At 45.0% G+C, this 20,093-nt stretch overlaps 1 protein-coding gene across 1 annotated transcript; it reads left to right on the top strand.

The window, feature by feature from the left end:
• Positions 11,749-20,093, top strand: LOC8082234 (ABC transporter G family member 35). The gene is made up of 21 exons (XM_021455151.1): positions 11,749-12,382; positions 12,471-12,680; positions 12,806-12,890; positions 13,343-13,502; positions 13,604-13,680; positions 13,799-13,852; positions 13,966-14,056; positions 14,362-14,663; positions 14,754-15,035; positions 15,121-15,437; positions 15,526-15,686; positions 15,816-16,082; positions 16,167-16,417; positions 16,503-16,835; positions 16,920-17,210; positions 17,377-17,460; positions 17,550-17,683; positions 18,679-18,906; positions 18,995-19,166; positions 19,253-19,507; positions 19,620-20,093. Exons 1-21 carry the CDS (start codon positions 11,895-11,897, stop codon positions 19,875-19,877), a joined length of 4,500 nt encoding a protein of 1,499 aa, XP_021310826.1. The 5' UTR covers positions 11,749-11,894; the 3' UTR covers positions 19,878-20,093.

Raw genomic sequence — 20,093 nt, 5'->3', positions numbered from 1 at the left:
CCTGCGTGTCGTGAGAACCTTGCACCCGCCGGAAATAGGGAGGGGACGAAGCGAGTAGTCGTGCCGCTGCCGGACACTCCCCAAAAACATGATTTCCGTCCTCACCCGAGCAGGTGAGCCCGATGGACGAAGACATTCCGGAGGCCTACTCTTCCATCTCGAGTGCTCGCAAGAGATGGAACAGGGAAACTCAGAGGCTGCTGGATGTGATGTGTTGTTCTCAAGTCTAGATTAGAGGGAGAGGCTCTCAATTTATAGATGATGGAGAAGAGAGATCAAGGGACAGAGTCCCAGGCGCCACGGAGAGGAAGTGTAATACCCGATTTTAAGGACAAAACCAGATATGCACCATATGTGAGTCTTATAAGTCAAATCTCACATATAGCTACAAATAAGAGGTAATATCAAAAGACAATGCATAAATTATATAACGTACATAATAAATCAGAGATAACCTTAGGCAGCAAACAACGGAAGATACTCCAAACTTCGGGTATTAACTTCACTCTACAGGATCCAACTGACTGGTTGATCACAAGCCTAAACTTCTCATGAGGTTTGGGGGAAATAGCAAGAGTGAGTCCATGTCGAACTCCACAAGTATAGCAACTAGATTGTATAGATCCCACAATCTCATGATCAATGTGACATAAATAATGTAAAGCATTAAATAATAAATAATGAGCATATTTAACACACAAGAATCATCACCGTTGATGCAAGAATCCCCAAGGCCGCTCTTGACCGTAAGCACGGCTAGTATACCAGTTTTTAACACTCTGCAGAGGTTGTACATCTTTACCCATGAGTCATGATTTACCCTTTCGCCCGAGGTGATCAGCCTCTTAACCCACTACCAAGGAAGGTCGGCAGGGATCACTATGAAGCCTTTCAAAAGTTCGTCTAACAGGGCCGCAAGGTTTTCTTTGCGCGCAGATATAGAGCCCCCCTTCCGATGGCACAATGACTCGCAGCCTATACACATACAGACAGAGGCCACACTATACCCAAAACGGTTCAGCCCCTCCACCCTTTCGGGTAACCTCTAACAAGCTAGAAAAGGGTCTTCATACTGAGCTAAAGCCAGAGCCATTATAGCCCTCATGGTTGCACTGTTGTCTCGGTTATCACTTACAGACAAATCATCAAGTTGCTAAAAAGTCATTTTTATCATTTATTACTTAATATTAATCTAGTCATAGGATCATGGTCACAGAATATAAAACCCAAATGCTATATTTGCCTTGATCCAAATGCTCTTGCTTATCCTTTTGGTTCTGCTGGTCTTACTTGTTGCCAAAGTTTTGATCTTGATCACCAAAACTGCTCTCCGTCTAAACTCGATCATCGATCACACAAACAATCGGAAAAAACATACACGAAGCAAACAAGGCTACAATTAGAACAGTACACCAATCATATAAAAACAGTATGAAAAGTTTATAAAATGATTCTACGCATCGCTACGATTTCATAGACGTAAAGATCGCGAAAATCGGAATTAAAACGGAGGAGTTATGAATTTTCTAAGATTTTATATAGAAAAGTAATTAATTAATTAGGGTCACGAACATAAAAAGTTTCAAACTGAGTAAATAATTTTACTAACATGTAGAGCTCATGATTATGAACCTAAAGCAGTTTGAATGGAATAAAACGGTGTTCAAACGAAGAAGATATGGCCTAAACAAACTAGTGTATTTTCTTTGTATTTCTAGATTTGTTTTTCTAAAGAAAAACGGCAACAAAATTCATACACGTCATCACCGCATCATCATGACATCATGGAGCTAACAATGAGCGCACGAGGAAGCTTCCTTGCCTGGCGACCGAGAACTCGTCGGCCTTCGATGACAACGATACTCGGTTTTGGACGGGAAGTGCATGGAATTGTAGAGAAATCTCTCGACGAACTCACCTAGATGGCGTTTACCAAAGACTAGGAGAGCCCGTCCATGGCATGGTGCTCTTCGAATGATTCATGGTACAGTCATGCTGCGGCTTATGGATGCACCGATCCTAAATCGTCGTGTAGAGCATCACGTAGTCCTCAAAGCTGAACTGCGGCTCGAGCTTGCCCTCAGGATGTTCTTGCTTTGGCGGTGCTCTTCTGCAAGAACTCCCACCCCTGCTCCAGATCGATCGTCTTCTACTTGTGCATCGCCATCACTCCCCAGCTGCAGCCGGCTCGGCACGGCGTAGTAAGCGCGTAGGGGTTCCACCGGAGAGGGCAACCGGATCAACTGCAGGGGTAACGCCGAAGACGTAGGCGTTGGCCTCGGCGTGGGCGGCGGTTTCCCAAAGACAGGACGTGATGCTGAAAGAGATCCATACCCTAGATGAACATGACGTATATATATACACGCTCGGTTTGGATCAAGTTTGACTAGGTTTACAATTTATTATTTTTGGAATATTTAATTTCATGGCTAAAAATAATTATTCTAGAGAATCTAGAATTACTATTTAGCCGCGGAAAATACTTCGAAAGCTCTAAAAATTCGAAGCAAATTTTCAGAGATATTATATGTAACATGAGAAACCTAAATAAAGTATTTGGAGATCATGATAAGATAATTTGAAATATCTAAGAATTAGATTATGCTCACGGAAAAAGGCCGGAAAAATTTTCGAGAAGTTTGTAGAGATTGCTTTGAAAGGAGTGACGAGGTATGAAAGAAAAGATTTTGAGAGACTCTAAATGAAATCTTGAGTTGAGAGACAAGAGATTTGATTGTAGAAAAAGATAAATATATGCCGAAGAAAAAAGATCGATCTAATAAACGTATTTTAAATATTTCTCTCACTGTCAACAGCAAAGGAGAAACAATCAAACATTACATCAAACCTTATGCACCAGCATGTATGCACAACAATATTGCTAAACCTTATGATAATTTTTAATTTAATGAAAAATATTATTTTTCTATATTTTTATCAGCACAAAAAAAATGTATAATTAGATAATTTTAACTCTATATCAAAAGGAGAAAATTTTAGGGTGTTACAGGAAGTGACAACGGAAGTGAACGGTTCAGGAAAAACTCCTCTCATCATTGCCACTAGTTGCAACTCCAGCCATAATTAGCACTAGTTGCAACTCCATCCATCAATGGAGCTAAGTGGCAAAATTAAGGCTCGCCCGCCCGTCCGCTAGCTTGCCGCCGCCTGCCTACCTCGCCTCGCCACGCCACGCCACACCGCGCGTGTGGCACTCAACTATTCTTTTCTCAACTTCTCAATGTAAGCAATCACAGATCTATCATTTAAGTTGAGCTAACCCTCCGTTAAAAACCCATACGGTACTAAACCATTTAATAGACATTAACCGGACCGTAGAGTTTACTTGATTCATTAAATATTTAATAAGCCAAGCCCATAAAACATCTAACAATCCCCACCAAACTCTAGGGTTCGATACAAACCACACTCAATATCACATTCCTTTCATATACCAGAGTTACGATGGAGACTGTTAAGTTGAACATCCATCTAGAACAATAGCAACACTCAGCCACAACTTAACAATGGACAAAACCTTAAATTTACAGTTTTGTGTGAGATGAGTTTTACTAGAGCCCTTAACTGGTACTAGGCAGCAAAGAGCATCCTCTCTGTTTGAAGCATATAAGTCACACTGTCACACCCCAAAATTTTTGATTTTGAGTTGTGCATTGAAAACACTAAACAAAATAAATGGATGTAATATTTGTATAAAATTTACCAAGTTTAGTTTAAGTTTATGTAAATTTAAATGAAAAAGTGGTTTCTAAATTTTCTAAATTAATTTGATGGCCTTTTGGTTGACGTGACGACACATATTTACATTCAAAAGGAGCAATCGACCAGGCCACGTCCTTCATGGTTAAAGATGACATCATGCCCTTCCTCGTAAAGTAATCAATCATTTATATAATATATATATTATATATATCATACCTTATGGATAATGATTTATTTATTAATAATATATATTACTATTTATATGTAGATTTCAGAGATTTTTGTTTACTTTTTATAATGATTAAGGTACGTATAAATATAAAGATGCATATTCAATAGTAATAATATATTCAGGTAACCCAAATTGATTGAGATGAACTTGGGTTAGAAAACAAAACAACGTAGAAAAAGAAAGAAGAGAGAAGTTCACACTCGATTGAGATTGATTTTGAGTTCCATAAAAGAATGGAAGAGAAAGGCAATGTATCATATGCAACCCAGCTTCGTGTGCAATCTATGCAACCACCAATTAAGACCATAGGATCTAGATCCAACGTCTGAGGTTTTTTCACTTAAATCCCTCCACCTGTGGGTTTAAATCTAACCCGTGTGTATCCACATGGGAGGATTTAAGTGAAAAAACCTCAGACGTTAGATCTAGATCTTGTGACCTTAATTGGTGGTTGCATAGGTTGCACAAGAAGCTAGGTTGCAAAGGACATCAAGACATGAGTAGTTAGGATTTTATGACTAGGATTTTATGGAAGCTTGACTTGATTAGAGTTTTAGAGATTGGACATGATGTTTGGAAAGATGAGCTTGGGATCAAACCCTAAGCGTATCTTGAAAACAATTAAATTTATTTTTCAAACATAAACATTATGCAATAGCATGAATACAATAAACCACTAAATTAGTTTATTAAAATTTTAGAAATCCATATTTTTCCACTATGTAAAATGTCAACAACTTAACTAAAGTTGTGAAACTTTTAAAAAAAATAGTAAAAAAAATATTTTGTTTTTAGTATTTTTCTAGTCACATCCCAAAACATGAATTTTGGGGTGTGACAGCCTCACCATTCGCTGCACCATTTAACTGCTCCTTGCTGCGGAGCACGACCTTCACCAAGAGAGTACAGTTTGCCTCTTCTGTGTTTGCAGGTATCACAGGTCGCGCGAGCCGCAGCAAGGGAGCCAAGAAGCAGTGGTGTATTACGGGCGCTTTGTAAAGACCGATCCTAGCGTAATTTTACTGTGATCATAAGTGCAGTGAGCCTCATCCAGGAGACCCTTCAGCATCTCCCAAGCCCAAGAAAAGAAGAAGGACCAAAACTTCCAATGTGCGCCTGGCTGGGCCAGAGTGGGCCTATGCGGCCTGTGAAGTAAAGAACTCCTCTGTATCAGATAAGTAGGGAGTCTGGAGTCGGAGTCTGTATCAAACAAAATATCTGAACTTAGAATACAACTCGAACTCATCTCCTCCGGTTCCCTGCCGGAGACGCTTCCTCCCCCACTCTTCCTCAGTTCGATCCAGATCTACCTCTCGGATCCTCGCTGCATCGAGCGGGGTCTGACATCCGGTATCAAAGCAGTGATGATCTCGGTTGAGGGTGCTGGATCCAGCCGGCGCGCACGAGCACTACACCCGCCTTCAACGTGCTCGCGGAGTTATAGATCCTACCGTGAAGTCTGCCTTCGAGGAGGTTTTGAAGCAGTTCGATTCCTTCGACGCCAAGTGGGAAGCCAAGTTCGCTGGAGCGGAGGCTTCGACCAAGGAGCATGCTGCCGAGGTAGATCGCCGCATCATCGCCCTAGAGGACATCTGCTCCGGCATGCCTGCGACCCGGACCCGTTTGTCCTCCCTTGAGACGTTCTGCTCGGACCAGTCGGAGCAAAACGTGGTGGCGGACGACTGGGGGCGCTCGGTTGAGTGGTGCCTTGGGGAACTGGAGCAGCGAGCGGACGACATCGAGCTCATCTGGTTCATGGAGATCCGCGACAAAAGAGACGACCGCGTCGCTGCCTTGGAGAGTGCAACCGAGGTGTTCAACAAATGGCGCCCGTGGGTTGAGGCTTCGCTCCAAGACGTTCGCGTCGAGCTAAGCCAGATTCCCAGGAGCGCCCCTCGTCCCGCGGCGGAGAACACGGGTCATCCAGGCGCCGTCACCTTCATTGAGCCGGCCTCCGCGCGCCCACCTGTTGGAGGAAAGGTTGACTGGCCCAAGGGGCACTGCGAGCAGGGCTACGGGTCGGTAATGACCATAGCCCACCCCCCCGATTCATGGTAGGTCCCTCCGCCCTTCCCCCTCCTTGTTCCCACACATGAATCCACTTCCTCAACCGTCCCAATTTCCCCCTTCCCAACCCATTCCCTACTATTACTCCCATCCACCTGATCCTCCAAACCAATATGGCCACCACCACTCAAAACCTCCACCATCCCATACCTACCAGCCTACTGCCCATTTCCTTCCCCAAAATTCCCCTATACACCTCCCCCAATACCGCCGTCACCACCAACGCCTTCCATCCTAACCAATTGGGCCGCCTCCCTAAGCTTAATTTTCCTCAATTCGATGGTGAGCACGCCCAGTTCTGGACGACTTGCGCTACCAATTACTTTGACATGTACGAGGTCGAACCATCCATGTGGGTTAAGGTAGCCACCATGCATTTTACCGGCGCTGCGAAACGCTGGCTCCAATCAGTAGAGCACCTTTTGGCGACAACCGATTGGCCCTCCTTCTACAGCATGATCCACGAGCGTTTCAGCCGTGATCAGCATGAGTTTCTCTTGTGCCAGCTCTTCAACATTCGCCAATCTACCTCAGTTAAAGAATATGTCGATTAGTTCACAGAACTGGTTGACCAGCTCAAGTCCTACAACCGTAACCCACATACTCTATCCTTTACCACTAGATTCATTGATGGCCTTCGTGCCTATATTCTTTCAGTCATTTTAGTTGCTCGTCCACCAAATTTGGATACTGCTTGTACCCTGGCATTACTGTAGGAAGAGGCGGCGGAACCTGTCCAGCGCACGGGAGCATGACGTTTGGACTCTCTTTCTTTCCACAAGACTATGGGTGGCCGTGGCGCCTTACCCGTGCCCCCTCCCCCAACCAAATCTTCAGCGGAGAGGTCTACCGCAGAAGACAAGATACCAGCACCCAAGTCTGTCTCCACTGAAGACAGGTTTGCTCCTTTGAAATCCTTTAGAAGGGCACGGGGCCTGTGCATTTGCTGTGCGGACAAATGGGTGCCCGGTCATCGTTGTGCTCCTACACCCCAGTTGCATGCGTTACAGGAGGACTGGGAACTTTGTCAGGCAGAATTTGAACTTCCAATTGATGACCCTGCTACTGAACAGTCTGCTTCGGACCCTCAATATTCTGAAACTCAAGGCCAATTCTTCATGGCTCTGTCTGCTGTAGCGATTTTGGGTAATTTGGCTCCACTCACTATGCAGTTCTCTGGCTCTCTCGCTGGCAAAGGTGTTCTTATTCTTGTGGATTCTTGGAGTAGTCACTCTTCTGTCAGCAGTTCAATGGCGTCTTCTCTCACAGGTGCAGTACCCTTACCGGTCCCCATGGTCGTTCGTGTTGCTGATGGCAGTTGCATCACCTGTTCCGCTGAGTTATCCAATGCTGAGTGGGAAATTCAAGGCCATAGCTTCCACTCTACACTTAGAATTATTTAGCTGGGTTCCTATGACATCATCCTGGGCATGGATTGGCTAGCGGCATTTTCTCCCATGAAAGTGCATTGGAAGGACAAGTGGATGCTTATTCCTTATGACACAGGATCATTCTTCTGCATGGTCCCTTTCCCTCTGAGTTTGTTTGCTCTTCGCTCCAATTGTTCAGCATATCCTCTGAGCCGTCTTCTGACCAACAACCAAGACTCTTACCAGCGGTCCAAGCCCTCATTGATGAGTTCCACCACCTCTTTCAGGAGCCAACATCTCTTCCTCCGAGAAGACCGTGTGACCACTCGATTCCTCATGTACAAGGCGCACAGACAGTGTCAGTCCGCTAGTATCGGTACTCTCCTAAGCTAAAATTAGAGATTGAGCAACAAGTGTCAGACATGCTCCAAACTAGGATGATTCAGCCGAGCACAAGCCCATTTTCTTCCCCTATGCTTCTGGTTCGCAATAAGGACAACTCCTGGCGCATGTGTGTTGATTACAGAATGCTAAACGCCTTGACCGTTAAGAGCAAATTTCCAATTTCTGTCATCGATGAGTTGCTTGATGAGCTGTCCTCTGCTCGCTGGTACTCTTGCTTGGACCTCTGCGCTGGATTCAACCACATCCGCCTCACCCCAGGGGAAGAATACAAGACTGCCTTCGAAACTCATTGGGGCCATTTCGAGTACACTATTATGTCCTTTGGCCTCACGGGCGCTCCCAACACCTTCCAAGGGGCGATGAATTCCACTTTGAAGCCTTGTCTCCACATTTGTGTCATTGTCTTCTTTGATGACATATTGGTGTACAGTCCCACCCTTGAGCAACACTTGATAAATTTACGTCTGGTGTTTGAATTGTTGTCCAAAGACCAGTGGCTAGTTAAGTTGAGCAAGTGTAGGTTTGCCCAGGAATCTATAGCTTATCTCGGCCATGTGGTCAGTGCAAAGGGAGTTAGTACTGATCCTTCAAAAATTGTTGCAGTCCAGCAGTGGCCCCAGCCAATAGATGTCAAGCAACTTCGCAGTTTTTTGGGTCTTGCAGGCTACTATAGGAAGTTTGTCCGTAACTTCACCATCCTGGAGCGGCCTCTCAATGACTTGGTCAAGAAGGGTACTTTGTTTGTCTGGACTTCTGTTCACTCTTCTGCATTCTCCGCCATCAAGGAAGCTTTAGTGATAGCACCAGTTCTACCCTTGCCCAATTTTAGCAAACAGTTCCAAATCCAGACAGATGCAAGCGACATGGGTGTTGGTGTTGTTCTATTACAAGAGGGTCATCCCCAGGCATTCGTCAGTAAAGCACTGGGACCCCAAACTCGTGGGCTATCAACTTATGACAAGGAATACTTGGCAATCTTAGTGGCAATTGACCAGTGGTGATCCTACCTTCTGCACATCGAGTTTGTCATATTCATTGATCAGCGCAGCCTTACACATATCACAGATCAAAGGCTTCACACTCCTTGGCAGCTTAAGATGTATTCCAAGTTAGCTGGTCTGCAGTACAAGGTGGTCTACAAACCAGGATCCACAAATTTGGCAGCCGACGCCCTCTCACACCACCCAACTCCCCCTTCGCAGTTGCAGGCTGTCTCATCGCTGCAGCCCGCATGGGTGTCTGAAGTGCTTGCTGGTTATGATAACGACCCTTCAGCTGCTGCTCTTCTTCAAAAGCTCGCCCTCAACCCGCAAGCACAGCCTCCATATACACTGTCAAGGGGTTTGATCCGCTACAAAGGCCGCATTTGGCTGAGCAACACACCAACCTTGCAGCAAAAGGTTATCTCGGCCCTCCATGACAGTGCCCTGGGAGGTCATTCTGGTTTTCCAGTGACTTATAGCCGTGTTAAGAAATTGTTTGCATGGCGGGGAATGAAGACTGCTGTCCAAGCATATGTCGCTGCATGCACTATCTGTCTTCAGGCCAAACCAGACCGTGTTATTAAGTACCCAGGGCTGTTGTCCCCATTGTCGGTGCCAACTGAATCTTTGCAGGTGGTCAGCATGGATTTCATTGAGGGACTCTCTACCTCAGGCTCTACAAACTGCATTATGGTAGTCGTCGACAAGTTCAGTAAGTTTGCCCACTTCGTGCCTTTACTCCATCCTTTCACGGCTCAGAAGGTGGCTCAGTCATTCCTGGACTCTATCATTCGCTTACATGGTCTGCCTACACATATTATCTCTGATCGTGACCCAAATTTCACAAGTGCTTTCTGGAAGGAACTGTTTTGCCTTGCTCAAGTTCAGTTGTGCGTGAGTTCAGCCTACCATCCGTAATCAGATGGCCAAACAGAACGTGTGAACCAGTGCTTGAAAACTTTCCTCCGCTGCTTCGTTCATTCTTGCCCGAAACAGTGCTTACGTTGGATCTCTCTAGCAGAATTTTGGTACAACTTCAGCTTCCACTCGGCTCTGGGCCGTTCCCCCGTTAAGGTACTATACGGCCATCCCCCTCGACATTTTGGTATTACTAATGTTGTTTGTTCCTGTGTGCGGGATGTGGAATCCATGCTCGAGAAACGTGAAACTATGCTAGCTGCTATTCGACAACATCTGCTCCGAGCTCAACAGCGAATGAAGTCTCAAGCCGACAAGAACCGCTCCGAGCGCTCCTTCGAGGTCGGCGACAGTGTGTATCTTCGACTACAGCCTTATGTACAGTCTTCACTGGCTCCGCGCTCTCACCACAAGCTGTGCTTCAAGTACTTCGGACCATTCAAAATTATCTCAAAGATTGGCTCCGTTGCCTACAAGCTTCAGCTTCCTGCATCGTCTTCCATCCACCCGTCTTCCATGTGTCCCTACTCAAGCCAGCTCCTCCAGCTTCGGTCGTTGTTTCAACCGACCTTCCAGACACCGATGATGGTCTCCAGATTCCTGAGCGGGTACTGCAACGCCGCCTACACCAGCGCGGCAACACTTCGGTACAACAACTCCTCATCAGATGGTCGGGACTGGGTGATGATTTGGCCACATGGGAAGACGCTGACTACATCATGCAGTACTTCCATGCTGCTCCGGCCTGGGGACAGGCCGGTACCCAAGGAGGGGGGGTGTCAGTGAGCCTTATCCAGGAGACCCTTCAACATCTCCCACGCCCAAGAAAGGAAGAAGGACCAAGACTCCCAATGTGCGCCTGGCTGGGCCAGAGTGGGCCTGTGCGGCCTGTGAAGTAAAGAACTCCTCTGTATCAGATAAGTAGAAAGTCTGGAGTCGGAGTCTATATCAAACAAAATATCTAAACTCATAATACAACTCGAACCCATCTCCTCTGATTTCCTGCCGGAGACGCTTCCTCCCCCTCTCTTCCTCAGTTCGATCTAGATCTACCTCTCGGATCCTCGCTGCAACGAGCGGGGTCTGACAATAAGTGTGGTCTACAAATGTGTGGGATGCTTATGTAAGAGGAGGGGTTTTTTCCTTCCGACAAATTAATAGGCAATCTAGCCCCACCCCCAGCCTCGACATATCCTTGTTCCCTTGCTCGAGTCCTCGTTTTCGCCTGCTTTCATGTCAGGGTGAGAGGTTAGGACTTATTAGGAGTGACCCTAGAAAACGTGACTGAGTTGGTGCCCGTGCGTACCTTCGTATGATTGGAGCTCCAGTCGGTGTCGTACATGGGCATTCATCCTACAGGATCGATTTCTGATCCCGCAACTCTGGACATGGCCACTGCATATTCGTAACCAACAGTGCCGGAGGTAGACGTGTGATTGGAGCTCCAATCGGTGACGTACATGGGCACTCATCCCATAGGATCGAGTCCGGCTCCCGCAACTCGCGCGGGACATGTGGCCGCTGCATTCGTATAACCACATTAACCAATGCCCATCTTCGTGGAGAGGTCATGTGGTCGCATTCGCAGATGTGGCTGCGACGAACATGGCAGCATATGCATCTTGTATATATTGAATTGTACATCGCGATCCATACGTTACAATATATTACTATTAAATATGCATCTTTCATATCTGTATTTACAGAAGATTGAGATGCTCCATCTCAATCCAAGCACGCAGCACAGCATCAAATCACCGATCTTTCAAATCTTCATTCACAAAAGATTGAGATGCTCTATGTCAATCAAAGAAGCACGCAGCAGCATCAAATCAATCACGCCAAAATGCTAACCACGTTGGTAGATCGTACTACCAGTCAACCGATCGAAGTTGTTGCTTCCCCTTCATGGCCTTTCAAAACTATTCCTATATGTCAATGGACAGCTATGCCTATTAGCATGGATGTGAATATACTAATGTATAGTGTGTAAGAAAACAGGTAGTAGCTGCCAGGCTGCCACTCTCCCTCTTCCCGTTGCCCCTGCTTAGTGCTTACAAAACCCCCCCTCCACTCTCCCCAACAGCTCGGCGTCGTCGCACCACCTGGGAAACGGTGCAAAGGGTTCGTCGTCTCGGTTGCTCGGGCTGCGCGGCGCGGAGTCGGCGGGCGGGCGGGCGTAGCGCCGCGCCGGGTATGGACGCGGCGGCGGAGGGGGTTCGTCGTCCGGACTCCTCAGGCGGCGGCGCGGAGTCTTCGAGCGGGCGGGCTGGCGTGCGTAGCGCCACCGCCACGGCGGGTATGGACGCGGCGGCGGAGCTCCAGAGGGTGGCGAGCTTGCGCCGCGACAGCTTCGGGTCCAGGTCGTCGGGCCCCTCCGCGTGGTGGCGCGCGACCGACGCCACGTTCTCGCGCTCCTCTTCGCGGAGGGGGGAGGAGGAGGAGGACGACGAGGAGGCGCTGCGGTGGGCCGCGATCGAGAGGCTGCCTACCTGCGACCGCGTCCGCAGCGCCATCCTACCGCTAGGTGGCGACGGCGATGGCCATGGCCATGGCGGCGGGGAGGTGGTGGACGTGCTCGGCCTCGGCCCGCGCGACCGGCGCGCGCTCCTGGAGCGCCTCGTGTGCGTCGCCGACGAGGACAACGAGCGCTTCCTGCTCAAGGTCAAGGAACGCATCCAACGGTGCGTGTGCACATGCTCCTATATATATATATGCAGATTCAGCTCAGCTTGGACGTGCTTCATCACGATTTAATTTGCGCGCGTGCAGGGTCGGGATCGACTTGCCCACGATCGAGGTGCGGTTCGAGCACCTAAGCGCGGAGGCGGACGTGCGCGTCGGCTCCAGCGGACTCCCCACCGTCCTCAACTCCATCACCAACAAGCTCGAGGACATCGCCAACGCGCTGCACTTGCGCCGCAGCCAGAAGCAGGCGATGCCGATCCTGCACGACGTCAGCGGCATCGTCAAGCCCTGCAGGTAATCAGCTCAGCTTTTTGACGGATCTCGAAAGGTTCCTGATCTTGGTTGCTGTTGCTGTTGGAGTCCGAGCCGGGTGGTGCGGTGGCATGGCATCTGTTGCCTGACGCGCGTTGCATTTGCAGAATGACTCTGCTGTTAGGTCCGCCCGGGTCAGGGAAAACCACCTTGCTGCTCGCCTTGGCCGGGAGGCTCCATAACAACCTCAAGGTTTGTAAAAGTAAATTCGCTCATCGATCACATACATGTTTTCTTAAAGACACACGTATCTCGTGAACCCCTATATATAATCAATCACAAGTATTTTTTTTTTAACGAACGTGGGCACGCATACGTATTTCATTAAGAGGATCAATCAGTAAGAGGATCAAGAATGAATCACAAGTATATATATATAATCATCAATCATTAAAGGTTTCCGCTGACTTTTTTTTTCTCTTCAACATATATATACGTATCTCGTCAACCCCTCATGTTTCTTTGTCGTATTAATTAGCACGCGCGCACACATCAGCTTAGCACAAAATAATTAATCAACCAACTATGACAGTTGTGGAGGGACGACTCTAAAATATTGCACAATCTTTGCGTAGAAATAGAATATTTCACAGTGAACTTTGGTACATACGACATTGTTAATAATTGGATCAAATGATGAGCAGGTTTCAGGCAAAGTGACCTACAATGGGCATGAAATGGATGAGTTTGTGCCTGAGAGGACAGCCGCGTATATCAGCCAGCATGACCTTCATATTGGAGAGATGACTGTCAGAGAGACGCTTGAGTTCTCTGCACGCTGTCAAGGTGTTGGCACTCGTTTCGGTATGACTCTGAACATTAGTCACAAGGGTTTGCTGCTTGCAGATTCTGCAGGATTGGCATGTTTAATTGATGTATTTATCAAGTTTGAGTTATATTGACAGATTTGTTGGCTGAGCTTTCAAGGCGGGAGAAGGCCGGAAATATAAAACCTGATACCGATATCGATGCATTCATGAAGGCATGGATTTACACTCCTAGATAAATCAAGAGTATCTTATGACTTTTGTTCTATCTTTTACAATAACTTGCACAGTAGCTTAGGACAATAGCTTACCTTTTTTGCTCATCTTGTTCAGGCTTGTTCAATGCGAGGACAGGAAGCTAATGTGATCTGTGACTATATATTGAAGGTATTTGATTTACAACTGTTGGTGGTTTCAGATTGACCTACCAAAGTTTTCTTTTCATTATTTTTTTAATGCATCTTGTTCACTATTTAACATTCATACATCTGGTATTGCAGATATTAGGATTAGAAATATGTGCTGACACGATGGTGGGAGATGAGATGTTGAGGGGCATCTCTGGGGGACAACGGAAGCGTGTCACAACAGGTAGAGACATACATAATTTCAGTACCGGGTAATAACCTTCCTTTCTGTTTACCATGGTAACTTCCAGCCAGCCCTGCTTCCAGCTTGTGTCGTGTGTCAGCTCTAAGTTTTTGTTGCTAATTTACTTGCTCATCTTCTACTGTATGCTCATTTTTCTTTAGCAGTCTATGTTGAACTTTTCTTTTACTTACATATATACATGGCTCTCCAATCTCCATCGTGTTCTCTAAAAAAATATATTAACTTCAATTCAGAACATTAGCTAGGAGTAGTGAAAAATGTTGTGACTGGCTACAATCCTGCAGGCGAGATGCTTGTTGGTCCGGCCAATGCACTGTTCATGGATGAAATTTCAACTGGGCTTGACACCTCCACTACGTTCCAGATCATTAAGTCGATTAGACAGACAATCCACATCCTCGGTGGCACAGCTCTCATCTCCTTGTTACAGCCTGCACCTGAGACATATGATCTTTTTGATGACATCATACTCCTCTCAGACGGGCAGATTGTGTATCAGGGGCCCCGAGAAAGTGTGCTTGAATTCTTCTTGTCTCTAGGGTTCAAGTGTCCTCAGAGAAAGGGTGTGGCTGACTTTTTGCAAGAAGTAAGTAAACAGACACATCCTTCGTTCTAAAATACGGTGTCAACCATATTCTTTGCTTCTTGTAACAATCTTCATGGGTTCACTCATCAGGTGACTTCCAGGAAAGATCAGAAGCAATACTGGGTGTGGCACGACAAGCCGTACCGATATGTGTCAGTTAAGGAATTTGCATCCGCATTCCAGTCTTTCCATGTTGGGAGAGCTGTAGCACATGAGCTAGCCATTCCGTTCGACAAGAGCAAAAACCATCCCGGTGCTCTGACCACCTCAAGGTATGGTGTCAGTGCCTGGGAGCTATTCAAAGCAAACGTCGATCGAGAACTCTTGCTTATGAAGAGGAATTCCTTCGTCTACATCTTTAGAACTTTGCAGGTGATCATTAGGAACTTGATATCAAACATAGTAAGATGGTGTGAACAATAACTACAATGCCTGACTTGGTGTTTTGATATGTCAGCTGATGATAACGACCATAATTGTAATGACTCTCTTCTTTCGTACCAATATGCACCGTGACTCAGTGACTGATGGTGGTATCTACATGGGTGCGCTCTTCTTTTCGGTGCTCTTGATCATGTTGAATGGATTTTCTGAGCTTGCACTCACCATCATGAAGATACCAGTGTTCTTCAAGCAGAGAGATCTCCTCTTCTTTCCAGCATGGGCCTACACCATACCCACATGGATCCTCAAGATCCCAATCTCTTTTATTGAGGTTGGTGGGTTTGTTTTCATGGCATACTATGTCATCGGGTTTGACCCAAATGTAGTCAGGTGAGATTGATGAGAATCTAAGATTAGCTTGTTAACCAAATCTTCATCACAGGCCTTCACTTACCATCCCAGCTTTGTGGAATGCTAGGTTCTTCAAGCAATATCTCCTATTTTTAGCAGTCAATCAGATGGCAGCAGCACTCTTCCGATTTATTGGTGGGGCAGCAAGGGACATGACTGTTGCAAACGTCTTTGGATCATTCGTGCTGCTAATCTTTATGGTGTTGTGTGGATTTATTCTAGATAGAGGTACACCCTCACCATTTTTTATCACAAAAAAAGAAGAAAATAACCTCGCTATTTTTCTATATGCAGTGCTATTTATTATTGCAGTTTTCTTTAAAAAAGGTGGGTGCCTCTTTATTTTTGACTTTGCAGAAAAAGTGAAGAAGTGGTGGATATGGGGATATTGGATCTCCCCAATGATGTATGCCCAGAATGCCCTCTCAGTAAATGAGATGCTAGGGCATAGTTGGGACAAAATTTTGAATAGCTCTATGTCCAATGAAACCCTAGGTGTGCAATCCCTGAAGTCCCGCGGAATTTTCCCAGAAGCAAAGTGGTATTGGATCGGCTTAGCTGCATTGATTGGATTTGTCATGCTTTTCAATTGTCTCTTCACGCTTGCCCTAGCGTACCTGAAGCGTGAGTTCCTCTAGGATTGGTTTGCTCATGGTTTTTGCATTTGAAAATACCTAAAATTAAGAAGTTTTTAATTTGAGTTTACAGCATATGGCAAGTCCCATCCGTCTATATCTGAAGAGGAACTGAAGGCGAAGTATGCAAACATCAATGGTAATGTTGTGGCTGAAGACAGCTTGCCAGTAGGAAGTAGCCACTTAGAAACAGTTGGCATCACTAGATCCAGTTCAGCAACTGTTGAAAATCATTCTGGCACTATGCAAAGGGGTATGATTCTTCCGTTTGCCCCGCTTTCACTGACTTTCAGTAACATCAAGTACTTTGTTGACATGCCCCAGGTAAGCATATTGAAGTTATTTCTGTAAATCATCAACCATGAGCAATTAACAATTAGATAGTAATCTTTTGATGAAACTCATTCAGGAGATGAAAACACATGGTGTAGTCGGGGACCGGTTAGAGCTCCTCAAAGGTATCAGTGGGTCTTTCAGACCTGGAGTGTTGACCGCACTGATGGGTGTTAGTGGTGCTGGCAAGACAACTCTAATGGATGTATTGGCTGGGAGAAAGACCAGTGGTTACATTGAAGGAAACATTAGCATTTCTGGATACCCAAAGAAGCAAGAGACCTTTGCACGTGTATCAGGATACTGTGAGCAGAATGATATCCACTCACCGCACGTGACAGTCTATGAGTCACTTGTTTTCTCAGCATGGCTCCGCCTTCCTACAGATGTAGATTCAAACACGAGAAAGGTTAGCCAAATAGTATAGATTCAACTTCCAATCTCTATCTATACTTGATATATTAGACAACATTGCTTACATTTATGCATGCAGATGTTCATTGAGGAGGTCATGGAACTTGTGGAGCTCAAGCCATTGAGAAATGCTTTGGTTGGACTTCCTGGTGTAAATGGTCTGTCAACTGAACAGAGGAAAAGACTGACCATTGCTGTGGAGCTAGTTGCTAATCCCTCAATCATTTTCATGGATGAGCCAACCTCTGGTCTTGATGCCCGAGCAGCTGCAATTGTTATGAGGACAGTGAGGAATATTGTTGATACAGGTAGAACTATAGTCTGCACGATTCATCAGCCTAGCATTGATATATTTGAAGCATTCGATGAGGTGAGTTTATGGTGGATCTTTGTACTTTCTAGTGATTTTTCTTACCACCATTGCTCTGCATCTGGATAACTAGGCTGATTTTGAAATTTAATTGACTCTGGTTAGTCTTCTAAATATGATATGAAATAATGTTGCAAAGTCTAAGATGTTTGATGAATTGTTGCAGCTTTTCCTTATGAAACGAGGAGGAGAGGAGATCTATGTTGGTCCACTAGGCCATCATTCGTCTGAGCTGATTAAGTATTTTGAGGTGTTATGATATTACAAGAATATTAAAAAAAATTGCTAGACTTTATTGCTCCAATTTACTTATTACATTGTATTGCTCATATTGTCTAGGGAATCGAGGGAGTCAAGAAAATTGAAGATGGCTACAATCCAGCAACATGGATGTTAGAAGTAACAGCAGTTTCGCAAGAACAAATACTAGGTGTTGATTTTAGTGACTTGTACAAGAAATCTGAATTGTACCAGTGAGTAACTCCTATTCACTTCATCTCCAGAATTTCCTATTGACCGTCTTTGGTTTAAACTACACCGCTAGCATCCCTGATGAGCAAAATCTGTGTCGGAAGTCTTTATTAACCCTTAAAATATAAAATCCAATCTACCCTGAGATTGTGGTGCCATTTAAATACCCTCTGAACTCATTACAATTTTTTTGTAGTCAGTACTAAAACTTTGTCAGTTTGTTCCCTTGAAAAAAGTTGCAGCATGTAACAAATAGCAGTACTATAACCTATGACCTAATACACTTGATGGCAAAAGCATTTGAACCTCGACTGGTAGTGGGGATTTCATGATTCTCGGACTTCATCGGTCTAACTAGCGTAACTCAGGACCAGGAGTAGAGCATTTTAATCTAATTAGATTTTTTTGTATTAAAGTTTAAAATGCTAAAGGTTGGAGCTAGAAGTCAGAGTTCTTATATGGGATCTGAATTTAATTTTGAATAAATTGAAAAAAAAATCAAGTATACTTTCATCATTTTGCTTTTGATTAGAAATATAGTTTCAATACATATACACCTCTTTTTTTAGCGAATCACAGTACAGACAGTCACATACATATACTCATTTCTATAAACGCGTGTTTTGTATTTGTTCAATCACAGTACAGACGTACACACACCCTACCTGTCTTATTTGTTCAATACAGTCACTATTTTGATGGCTATGTGTGTTTTGTATTTGTTTTGCACCTATACTTTTCTCAAGTAACTACTACACGTCTAGTTTCAAAAAAATATACTACATGTCTTATACAAGTGTAAAATTGTTAGTGCTATTATTAGTAGCAAGGACAATATTTTGAATCATTTTGCATCTTGGAGATTTTTTTTAACTTTGCTATCAAATAGAACATAACACTTTGTTTAATGGAACTAGTATGTTCCTAGAATTTTCTTATTAATTTCCACATCATTGCTACACTGTGATAACCATTATTTTAATTTTATGTTCTTTAGGAGGAACAGGGCCTTGATACAAGAGTTAAGTGAACCACCAGCAGGCTCAAGTGACCTTCATTTCCATAGCCAGTACGCACAGTCTTTCTTCATGCAATGCCTGGCTTGCTTGTGGAAGCAGAACCTGTCATATTGGAGGAACCCTGCTTACAATGCCGTTAGGCTATTTTTCACAACAGTCATAGCGCTTATGTTTGGCACCATCTTCTGGGACCTTGGTGGTAAAATGTAAGTAACTGCCACATTGCACCTATCTAGTGTGTGAACATGTCAAAGAAAAAAAATCTGAAGAACCATTTGATTCTTTACCTGCCAGGGGTCAACCACAAGATTTGTTCAATGCTATGGGGTCCATGTATGCTGCAGTGATGTTCATCGGCGTCTTGAATTCTACATCTGTCCAGCCAGTAGTCTCTGTGGAGCGGACCGTGTTTTACCGCGAAAGAGCTGCCGGGATGTACTCGGCTTTGCCATATGCATTTGGACAGGTGAGCGGCTCTCATATAAACTCCTGATATATCGACGAGAGATCACTACTGACATCTCTAAAACTTTCGTGTGTGTATATATATAGGTTTCCATTGAACTCCCATACATTCTGGTTCAGGCCATCGTATACGGGATCATAGTGTACTCCATGATCGGGTTCGAGTGGACAGTTGCCAAATTATTTTGGTACCTCTTCTTCATGTACTTCACCTTTCTCTACTTCACGTTCTATGGAATGATGGCTGTCGGCTTGACGCCGAGCTACCATGTTGCGGCGATCGTCTCCACACTGTTCTATGGTATCTGGAACCTCTTCTCTGGATTCTTGATCCCTCTCCCCGTAAGTCCCATTATATTGCTTCATCCCCATCAATTGCCCATGTCTACAAATTTAATTTTATCGCGGATTGTGGAACTCATCATTTCCGTTTTTGGCATGGCAATGTGCTCAGAAAGTCCCGATCTGGTGGAAGTGGTACTGTTGGGCATGCCCTGTGGCATGGTCGCTGTACGGGCTGGTTGTGTCTCAGTTTGGGGACATCAGGACGCCCATGGATGACGGTGTCCCCGTGAATGTGTTCGTGGAGAATTACTTCGACTTCAAGCACAGCTGGTTGGGCGTGGTGGCCATAGTGGTCGTGGCGTTCGTCGTCCTCTTTGCTTTCCTATTCGGCTTTGCCATCATGAAGCTCAACTTCCAAAGGAGATAGCAATGCTACATATAATTGTAGCAACTGTGCAAAGTTAACATGCCCGAGTAGAAGTCCATCAATTGCTATCTTCTCACAAAGAATCTTATTTAGTTGATATTGATATTGATTTTGTTATGTATATGTACGTAATGGTCGTGTAATTTTATAATGGATGTTGTATATATAATATGGATACTCCGATCTTCTCACAAACAATCTTCGGTTTAAGTAGTA

The sequence above is a fragment of the Sorghum bicolor genome, chromosome 3 (assembly GCF_000003195.3).
Source record: "Sorghum bicolor cultivar BTx623 chromosome 3, Sorghum_bicolor_NCBIv3, whole genome shotgun sequence".
In the NCBI taxonomy this organism is placed as follows: domain Eukaryota; kingdom Viridiplantae; phylum Streptophyta; class Magnoliopsida; order Poales; family Poaceae; genus Sorghum; species Sorghum bicolor.
This window is presented reverse-complemented; position numbering and strand designations above follow the sequence as displayed.